General features: G+C 36.1%; 1 protein-coding gene across 1 annotated transcript in view; it reads right to left on the bottom strand.

The window, feature by feature from the left end:
* The window catches only part of RP1 (RP1 axonemal microtubule associated), a 174,425-nt gene extending 163,891 nt beyond the window's left edge, over nt 1–10,534 (bottom strand). Inside the window, exons 1-2 of the mRNA XM_085313516.1 lie at nt 9,896–10,534; nt 8,501–8,672 (exon numbers count right to left, since the gene is read on the bottom strand). Of these exons, the coding sequence (XP_085169642.1) occupies nt 8,501–8,672; nt 9,896–10,534 (811 nt within the window). The remainder of the gene's footprint in view (nt 1–8,500; nt 8,673–9,895) is intronic.
* Nucleotides 10,535–10,786: the final 252 nt, after the last annotated feature.

Here is a 10,786-nt window from a genome sequence, read left to right on the forward strand (position 1 = left end):
TTCTCAAATGTCATGAAATACAGGAACTTAGAACTTGGGTAGATATTTAAAATTTCAATCCTTTATTCTAACAATATTCTGATTTTCTCTATGAAAAAGATGGTTGGAATATTAATGAATATCTTTAAGTAGATAACATTTCTGAGTTTTTTTTTTAACAAGAAATTACTATCTTAGAAGAACAGCTTTTATCCTGCACTGGTTCCTACAAAAATTCTAAGTAATTACCTGTATTTTATCAAAGATATAAAATTGTAATTAGTATTTATCTAGGTCTGAGCTATCTTCACATTGGGAGTTCTGCTTTGGTTTGGCGTTCAGGAGTTCATGTTGTGATTAATTTTTTTCTGAAGATGTTCTCATCAATGTAATGTTACAGAGCTTTGAAGATCTTTATTATATATCTTTCTTTTCTTTGCTGTTTCCACTGTCCATGGCACAGAAGAAAATACCTTCTTCATCTTCTCCTGTAGGAAAGGCATTTTCATTTTTCAGAATTTCAGAGGCATTATGTTCAATGCTATTTAAAGAAGTTTCACACTTCAAGAATATTTCAGGATGACAAGTTTCTGCTGGATCTACCAGTAAGGGAGATAATTTTTCTTCAACAATATGAATTAGAGTTATTCTTAAACTTTGGCATATTTTTTGTTTTGTGTGTGGTAGCTCACTATTTGTGCTTACTGCTACATCATTGAGTGCATRTTTGGATATGCTATTTTGACAATTGGTGATCTCTACAGGATTTGCATTCATATCCTCTATAACACATAACTTCCCTAAATTGCTTCTGTCTTTCAGGGTTGAAGATGTAAGAACCTCAAAGTTACTAATGAAATCTAACATGTTATTAGCATAAAACCTATTAAAAATATTATTGGCAATCTTACTGATACAGTTATTYTTCATAGCTACATGACTATTTTCATCTTTTATTAAATCTTTGCCTGACCATGGTAAATGTTGACTCTTCCTGGCCAATGAACACAGATCTAGCTGGTTCTCAAGGTCAGATGCCTTTTGGTAGGCATATCCTCTCTGTTCCTCATTAATTGGTGTTACTAATGCCATTAATATTGGACAATGTTGGCCACATATTGCATGGAGCTTATCCAAAGAATCTTCTTCCTGAAGAGCACTTCTGTTAGCATTACTGACATCAGTTGGCTGAGATTGTATGGGTTCATCATTTAAAGGCTGTTTTAATGGATGCACCTTGTTATCAGGCAATCTAAATTCTGCAGATGTAAAGGGTGGAAAACTGGTATTAGCCTCTGTGGAAAGACATTTAGAAGTAGAGCATACCATTACTGACGGGTTGATCTTTTCTTTGTTTCCTACGGGAAGAGAGGCGATTTTACAGCTGAGGCTAGGTTTGCTTTTTGTATTCAAGTCATCCAGAAAAGGGTCTGAATCACTACTGTGTGGTATGTTGAAGTAGTTACAAACATTTCCAGAAGGTTTAACCAAATCTTCAAGTTCTGAAGAAGAGATTTCTTTGAGGATTGGATATTGAGTCAGATTGCCGAAGTGCGAGTATGGAGCATCTTCACTATTAGTATCAAGCATAGTGTCTGTTGATGTTGTATCCAAATTACCATACATTCCAATCCTTTCAGGTGGTGATCTTCTGATCAAATGATTTTCTTTAAGAAGCCATTTGCCTTTATCAATCAATATTCCCTCATCTTTATTAGCATGTATACAAGGTTGACAACATTGCTTTGGACATTCCCGTGGACAGTCATTAATATAAGYTGTCTCTTCTTCATTAAGTTTAGGATGTGGTGCTGCTAAAGAAATATCTTCTCCTTTGTTTATGGTTTCTGGAAATTCTTGTGATGGCAGTGGAAGTGACAATTTCTCTGCAGAAGAAGACCTAGGTTCTTGAAAAAAAGAAACTTTTTTTTCCACCACTGTAGAGTGGAATTCTTCAGTATCTTTTTGAAATACTTTGGACATATAAGGAACTCCTGTGTGAAAGTTAGGCTTAAATGAAGCTTCTGTCTTACCATAAAGTCGTTCAATAGTCCTTTTTACATAGCCAGTGTTATAATGTTTTTCAAGTACTGCTTCTTCCCCACTTTCATTGGTCAAATCACTGGATGCTCTAAAGTTACAATCACTCTCTTCACTGTCAGGTCTGTAATCTGACCAGTCTGATGTAGCRGGACTTTTTAAGCATTTTTTTAATCGAGAAATATCCGAACATGTTCTATTCTCCAGCTCTTCTACTTGTAATTTCTGTTCTCCTTCACTCATATCACATTCTGTAATTTGTTTAGATTCATAACAAAAAGATAATGGAGAAGGTGTAGATAACCTCTCAGAGGTTTCCTCATAAGTTTCTGTTTCTTTCTTTTCTTCCTGTACAGAATCATCCTCATAATCATATTCTGTAGAGATGTCAGAAGTTCGTTTAAGTTGGTTATTTGGTTTTTCATCATTACCTGCTGATTTGGGGGCAATGTTCTCATCTTTGCTTTTATTGATAGTAACATGTGTGATATTTTTTTCACTTACTACCTCAGAAGTAACCTGATCTAAACTACTATTTTYGGCATTAGAAGTTACTCTAGCAACAGTTGAGTTAGGCTCTACTGAAGTTCCTGACTGTTCATTATTAAGTGATTCATTGGTATCTTGAGATTGTTGTAATGAGCTATCAGCCATTTCTTCTTTTCTTTCAGGTGGCTTTACAGCTGACATAAGGCTACAATTATCTGAATTAGTATCAGTATATTTACCACATAGCAGTGTCTGGGGACCACTGAAATCATTTAGATCTGAAGTCTTTGTTGCTATAGAAAGCTCTTTCTGTATATCAGAACAGCTTTCTAATTCACCAGCAAATTTTTGAGCTTCTTCAGAATTTATACTGTCCTTTGGAAAACAGGATTCATCCAAGTTTTCATTTTCGTGGAAGTTTTGGTGTTCATTATGATTTTCAGATATGGGCATATTTTCATGGCAACATGTAGAGTCCYGTTTTTTGAGTTCCCTCCCAAACTGTAGTAAGTTGTTTTCTCTTGATTGTTCAAAATGTGAGACAGCAGCCTTCAATTCATCAATTTTTTCTGTGACTGTAGTTTGTTTCAGAAATGGTAACTGTGTAAATATTTCTGAACAGTTACAGGTAGTTTTTTGCATATCATCTTTGATTGTGCCAATCAAACTCTCTCTCAGATTCAGTACAAGTAGCCAAGCTAGGAGGAGATTGGAAGAACCAAAAATTGAAGGAGAAAGATCTGAAAGGCTACATGCTTTACCTATACATCCATTATGTTCTTTCTGGAGACCAAGCAAAGTTGATTGCAATTCACACAGCAACATGCTGGACATGCAGCTACTCTGAATATCAATTCCCATTTTCTCACTGACAACTGGGGAATCAACTTGAACAGCAGCTTCAGAACTTTTTCTTTGATACAGATTGGTATCTTGAATATCAGCTTCTGGCTTCTTTTTGTCTTTGTCATGTGTTTCATGAAACATCTGTAGTTTAGTGCCATGATGGAAATCTGACTGTAGTAAATACTTAGCTTCTCCTRTCACAGCTGTATTAGCATTAACCAAAGAGTCAGTCTGTCTTCCACATGAATGTTTTGCTGATTCTTCAATAGCTCCCAATTCACAAAGAGGTGTTAATGTTTTTTTGGTCAGATTATGTTCAATTAGTGTATTTTTTCTCATCACATGCATTTTATTTTTGATAAATTTAGTTTCTTTGTCAATAAAAGCATCAATATTTTCTTTAGGAATAGGACAGACATTGCTATTCTCTACATTCCCTTTTTTGTTTATAGGGGGTAAAACAGCATTTGGTAACACGTTTTTCAGCCATGTGTGAACATAGTTTTCAGGTGAATGCTCAGCAACCTCATCTTGAAAATCCTCAGGGATTTTCAGGGGCTCTAATGTAAGGGCATGTAAGGGCTCTGACATACTTAATTTACTTGTTGCTTTGCTTAGATTCTTCTTAATTCTCTTTTGCTTTTTCTCTTTCTTTGATGACAAATTTTCCAAAATATTATTCTCCTTTTCTTTTTCTAAGTTATGATTCTTTGACACTTCTGACAATGGCTTTGATATCTTTGATTGACTAGATGTCTGTTCGAAAGAATTGGTTGTGCAGTGTGTGCCTTCTTTCTCAATACTCACTGTATCTTGACTGTGTTCAGTTTCAGTTTTCGAATCAACTATCATTAGACTATCTTCATGCTTTGCAGACAAAACCAAAGTATTTTTTTGGCCTGACTTTGATTTTATTTTGGTCAACTGCCTATTACCTCTTATTTTCTTATTAAATAGTCCATTTTGTTGGTGTTCTGCTGAAACCTGGTGATAAAAATCATCTTCAGGACATATGCTCTTGTCTGAATTAACAGATACATCACTAGTTTCGACAAAAAATTCTATTCCTTTTTTCTGAGGTATTTCAGAATAATTATCCATGGCCTGTATTGTGGAATTCTGTGTGTTCTTGCTTGTGATATATATTCCCTGACTTTTAATTATCCCTAAGTCTTCTTTATCTTTTTGATTTTCATGTATATCCTGTTCTTGAAAGTTAGACAATGATTTTCTCTTCTTCTTTTTGGTGAGGGGTGCAGGCTGGCTGTCATCAGTGGGATATGTTGCCATTACAGATTCAGTCATGACACTGATTTGATTCTCACTTTCAGTAACTGTAGGAAAGAATCCAGTTTTTGGATCTATTTTCTCAACAGGAACTTTACCGGATGGAGGTCCCATCATCTTTGTCTGATTCTGTATGGGACAGGCTGAATGCATTGAATTTTGAGAAAAACATAATAAATCAGAAGTTTTATGTTTTCTTTCTTCATTTTTTGACTGAAATAATTCTGAATAGCTAATAAAAGAACTCAGTGATCTTTTTGTTTGTTTAAGATCACACATCTCATGGATATTGTCTGCAGAAACTGGCCTAGTTCCCTGGTAGATTTTTGATGACGGTATAAAACCACTGATGTTAGCTTTGTAGGCTGATACTAAACTATTATATGTACCTTGTTCTACAACTGATTTCTCTAATATTTTCTGTAATAATCCATCCTCATCAGGCACATCTAATTTCTTACTATTTGAGGTTTTTATTAAATCATGACTTTTGTGACTTACTTTAAAAAGCATTTCTTCTTTCTTCATACTCTCTGAAGAAACCTTTAATAAATCATTGTCACTCACTTCACTAAACTTTGGATTACCAATGCTTGATTTTTTGCTGCTTGAATGAGCAACCATACAATACTCAGATTTGCTTTCACCATCCTGTATTTCCTCACTGTAGGAAAACTGTCCTATTGTCTTCTCCTTAACCTCCTTCTCGGATACCAGGGTGACACTTTCAACTACTGCTTTCTTTTGTCTGACACGTCTTGGCCCAGGAGTGGGAGGCCTATAAAAATGAGGTCTTGTTTTATTCTCAGATACATTACTTACATCTAGGTCTGCAGATGTGTTTGTCTGACAGGCACTACAATCAGCAGTTTTTAAATCAGACTCTGATTCTTTGTCTGACACTTCTGCATTGAACTGTTGCAGCRAGACTCCCACTGCATTATTGTAGCTCTCCAAAAATGGAGCCTCTTTTGGTTTTATACACGCTGATATATTTACATCAGATAAACAGTCTTCTGCACCTGTTGCAGAATTGCAAATGTTAATATTTTTGTCATCAGAAAGGCCAGCACGGCTGACAGTGGTCATCCATTTTATAGTTTCTTCCTCTTTAATTTTGAATCGAACTTTCATTTCTACTGTCATACTGCCATCTTGATTAACRTGAACAGATTTCTCAATGTCATCTTCATACTGTGCTACAGATAAATCTTCATCAGTAAGTGACTGATTTCCTACTGCACCTTTATAACTGTCAGGAGCATAGGAAGAATCTGAGTTGTTATCATTTGTGTTGTTTTCATTGCTGGACCCTTTATCAGAAGAAATTGAGAGTATCTGTGATCTTGAGCTAGAGGCAATTTCAGCTCTCACTACCAATCATAACATTGAAAAAACACAAATTCATTCAGCAGGGGAAAAGTAGAGTAGACAAGTATCGTGTATAAGAATCCAGAGGGTGACACAGCAGACGGGCAGCAAAGGAAAAGAAGAAAGAAGAAAAATTAGTACAGAAGAGCCTAAATTAAGTTTGTTTATTTTATTCAGAGTATTAGAATAAAAAGAATAGTAAATCTAATTTTTCTGTTCATTTTAAGAAATTGTTTAAGAGAGAGGTAACCATATTTTTAAGAATTATCAACATTGAACTATAGTTCCATTTCATTTTGTTTTGCAGTAGGCCCCTTTCTAATGCCAGAAGTATGGTCTCATTTAATGCTTCAAAGCCTAAAAATGTGCTGAATGCTCTCATTTGATACCCAGTTGGGAGCTGAGGTTGCCTCGAACCTGTCAAGAGATTCGCAGGCCCTTGCTTGTTTGGACATTAAGCTTAAAAGCTTGAAAACTTTACCTYTTCTCTGTGCTTTAGCAATTACTAATAGATCAAAACCTATTTGTACTGATAGTTAGCGCTAAAGTGTGTCAAGTTGAAAATAAAACTCTCAGAGTTTAGTCCAACAATCTTCAATATGCGAGTAATCATTACTATGAGTAGTGTCATTGATTGTTAATATACAGGGTAATAACAAAGAGTACAGGTGCGGGCCCCTGTATTGAATTTCTATAACGAAATAAAACTTGAAGCACTTGAACTTCTTACAAAATCTGAATTTAAATCATGAAATTCTGAGATTCATCACATTTAATATTAAACTGAATTGCTGAAGTCAAGCAAATGCTTTGCTCAAGTGATTCTCAGGAGGTTTCCTGTCAAGACTTTCATGATTAACATATTACTGTTACCAACAGGTGTTTAGGAGGAGTGCCTTGCAAGTTTCCCATACTACGCTTTTCCATTAACTGAATCAGAAATAAAAGTTTGGACTAACTCCTCTAGCAGAGACCAGACCTAACATTTCGCAAAATAAAAATCTCACTTTCTCTATTTCCGGGAAATGGAATTGGAACAAAGTCCCTGAAATCTGACAATTCAGGCTTTCACATCTTTTATAATGTCTCTTGCACAGGATACTTTGAATTTCTCCAATTAAAAACACAAACAGAGTTTTGGGGTCTTATTTTTTTTCTATCTTACAGTAATTGCCGTTCACTAAGAGCTAGATGAAGGTACTTATTAGATTCTTAGCTGCTCACATTTTATATCATTTTAAGCCTGGATCTCTGATTTAAAGCAAAATTTGGATGGGAATTTTTATTTCTATAGAATTTTCATTTTYCTCAAAATGTTTCTATTTATTCTCTCTTCACTCATTAGTTATGGTCTGCAAACAAYCAGCAAAACAAGCTGTGCAAGGCAAAGGATATGAAGGGTGACAAAAGCTAAAATAGTTTGATGGGGACATAATAAACTAGGAGAGATATGGAAGAAACTCCTTCAAGTAAATGGAAGCTTATGTCTTACATAGCAGTGCGCTCCATGACTCAGAAAAGATTCTCATAGAAAGTCTCAGGACAGAAATAATAACAGTGCTCCCTGGGCTCTTCAGTACAGCATGCAGCTGTATCAAGAGCACAAGGTACCTCTGTATTAAGCAATTTCCCCCTGGACCGTACGTCTGCCCTGCAGGATGCTCTAAGGTCAGGAGGTTCTTCAGGACCTAGAGCTCTGCTGCTGCAGCACTTTTTGTTCTCTCCAACCACAGGCAGCCTTGCTTTGTCTCCAGCAACTCCTCATATTCCTGGTCTTCCACCGACCACCTCCCATTCCCACTGACCCTTGTCAATCATGCAACTCCATAAGTAGTCGAAAGAAAAGTGTGTATTTGCATATCTTTTCCCAAATACATCTGAAAAATATACATCATAGCCATGAGGATATAAGAAAGGAAGATATTCTTTTTAAGCAAAAGCAACGTGTTCAAAAACATGGTGACTTTGTGAGTGCTGAATGCAGTAACGGTTTTCCTGTTTAGGTGGAGCAGACAGGAAAAAATGAAACTCGTGATAATGACAAGTCAAACTTTCATTTATTAAGGTAAGATCTGAACCCTGCACAAAAGATCTGAGCAAGAAATCCAGCCAGTTAGGAGCTACATTATTCTCTGAAATAAGCTGTGGGTTCTCTTTTGCCACCTCTGTTACAAACACTGATGCAGAAAAATTAATAACAATCACAATCAAGTGCATTAAAATAAAATATATTTAAAGATTTGCATCCATGTTCTAAATAAGTCAGTTTGAAAGAAAATATGCATACCGTCCGAGTACTTAGCTTAAATTTAAAAAGAAAATCAGCACTTTGATCTTTCTTATGCCTATAGAGGAGTCTGAGCAAAAATAAACAGTTTCAGCTGGCCTTTTTGAATATTCTTGATCCTAGTAAGATTGTCATGGTTTATGTCTTATGCTGAGAGAGATAAACCAATTAATAAAATACAAATTAATTCATAGAACTTACTATTTTCACTCTCCGACTTGACATTTGCTTTTGGGTACACGCGATTTGCAATTCCAAGCAATCTGGCAGGCCGTGAATACCCAAGAGGATCGTAATTGCTTGGTTTAAAAGGCTCTCTTCCTGCTGCGACTACAGCTCCAGAGCACAATATCAGGGCCTGAAGATTAGGAACCTGGAAAAAAAAAAGTAATATTAAATTCTCTGCCTTAATAACTACAAGTGATAATGTAAGAGATTTATCCCTTTCATGCTTTAATATCTTTATTTCTTAGTCTGTACAGCAGTTTGCAGCAGGCTATTAAATATGTATCACAGAGCAGAATTAATTTTTCAGTTCCTGTAAGGCAATTCCTGTCTTTGTGAGGGTATGRCTTGTTATATAAATATATTAGAAAAAGATTTCAAGAAATAATACTTGGATCCAGATCACAATTCTCTCATAACTTAAGTGTCTGCATGTAAAATTTTGTTTCATCATTGTGCAGTGGTCGTGCATARCCATGAAATAAGAATGTACGTTTGGAGGTAGGTATACATACAAACAAGCCCCTAGAGGAAGAAAGAGGAGACTCAGGATACACTATAGCACTTGCACAATTGGTCCATTTACATTTGCTGCAACAGAGGAATAAAGATAGAATCACAGAACAATTAATGTTGGAAAGGACAGTTGGCTGTCGTCCAGTCCAGCCCTTTGCTCAAAGCAGGTCTCACYTTAGATCAAGTTATTAGGAGCCTTGTCTAACACAGTTTTGAATTTATGTATGAACTTATGCAAGATATGTTGCAAGATGAGGCTTGCAAAGTGCATTTCACTGTCTCATAGGTGATRCAGGCACTTTCCCCACCTCATACTGAAGTTGCTGTCTCACTACATACTGGGCAAACACAGCAGATTTCCCTTGAGYAGACATTCTTCATGGAATTCTCTTTACAGTTAGCTACCTGTTGTCAGGTATAATCACAAGTACTTCTCTGGGGTTAAACAATATGCAGAATTAGAAAACACTAAGAAAGATAAAACTATATAAAACAGTGAACAAGATGAAAATTAGTCTTATTATTGCTGCATCATTTGAGTTTAGAGGTACAGAATTTGGTCCACAATTTAGAAATTGTAGGATATAACAAAGTCTCATAGTTCCAACTCATTAACAGCAAAAAGCCCTGCATTTGCAGAATGATAAAATATCTGCTGCTATTAGATGTTCCCTTTAGTATGTTTAAAGTATTGAAAAACACAGAAAGTATAGAAAAGTAACAGCTGACATTGAGCACAGCAGACCTCACACCTGGGCCAGCCTCCCAATCTCCTAATGGAGCAAATCATCTTTTTTATTAAAATAGCTTAGAATAAAACATGGTAATATTGTCAATGTGCATCCTTATTCTCACCTTTCTGCCATCAGTGGTGTATAGTTTCACAACTGGATACTGCATTAATTCACTCATATAATCTAGAAAGGCCTCAAAGGTCTGTGTATTTTTCTTTCCCAGAACTATGGTACGCCTGAGTCTTACATCACCGTTTTTGAAAACAAGTAGCTTTTTAGGAGTTGTTACTTTTCTTTCTTTCTGGCCAAAGCCATCTTTGCTCTCCTTTGCTAACTGCACAGCTCGACGACGAGCGCTGACAGGCCTGCTGATCTGCCAGGGCAGTGGCTTTTTCCTAGCCCKTTCAAGGTTGATGGGTTTCATTTTCCTCTGATGGGAACAAATATAAGATTTTCCATCTTCAAGATCCTCCAGATTGGTGATGATGTGTCTCCCTTTTGGTGTGCTAATATTCCTCACCCCAAAAGGTAATGGGACCCGTTTGGAYAAACTATCAAGCAAGGCATCAAATGTCTTGTAAGACCGATTGTTAACGACCATTTTAATCCCATTAAACTGAGGATCTCCACTTTTGTAGAAACAGATTCGTTTGGCCACAACAGGTTCGGTGACATTGAAATGGCGTGTGGATAAAGTCTGTTCACTCTCAGAGGAGTTTGGCTGATTCACTGAGTAACTGGTTGAAGGCGTTTCACTCATTTTCACAGAAATCTGGAAGAAACGGGAGATGGATGTAAAAGTTCTCTGGTTAGTAATAATGTAGTATTCATTTTGAAAGGTAGAGAAGAAGAATTTATAACAAACCAACAGCAGCAAAGTGTGCCAAAAATCATTTTGGATTTAAATGGGTCCAAGCTGTTATCTTTAAATTCCACAAAGACTCCAGTTCTGTCAGATTAAGTTAGCACAGCTCTACTTGCAAATATTCCCAGAACTCTCCAATGTGACTTC

The sequence above is a fragment of the Rhea americana genome, unplaced genomic scaffold (assembly GCF_003343005.1).
Source record: "Rhea americana isolate MKP2758 unplaced genomic scaffold, rheAme1 scaffold_39, whole genome shotgun sequence".
Classification (NCBI taxonomy): Eukaryota; Metazoa; Chordata; class Aves; order Rheiformes; family Rheidae; genus Rhea; species Rhea americana.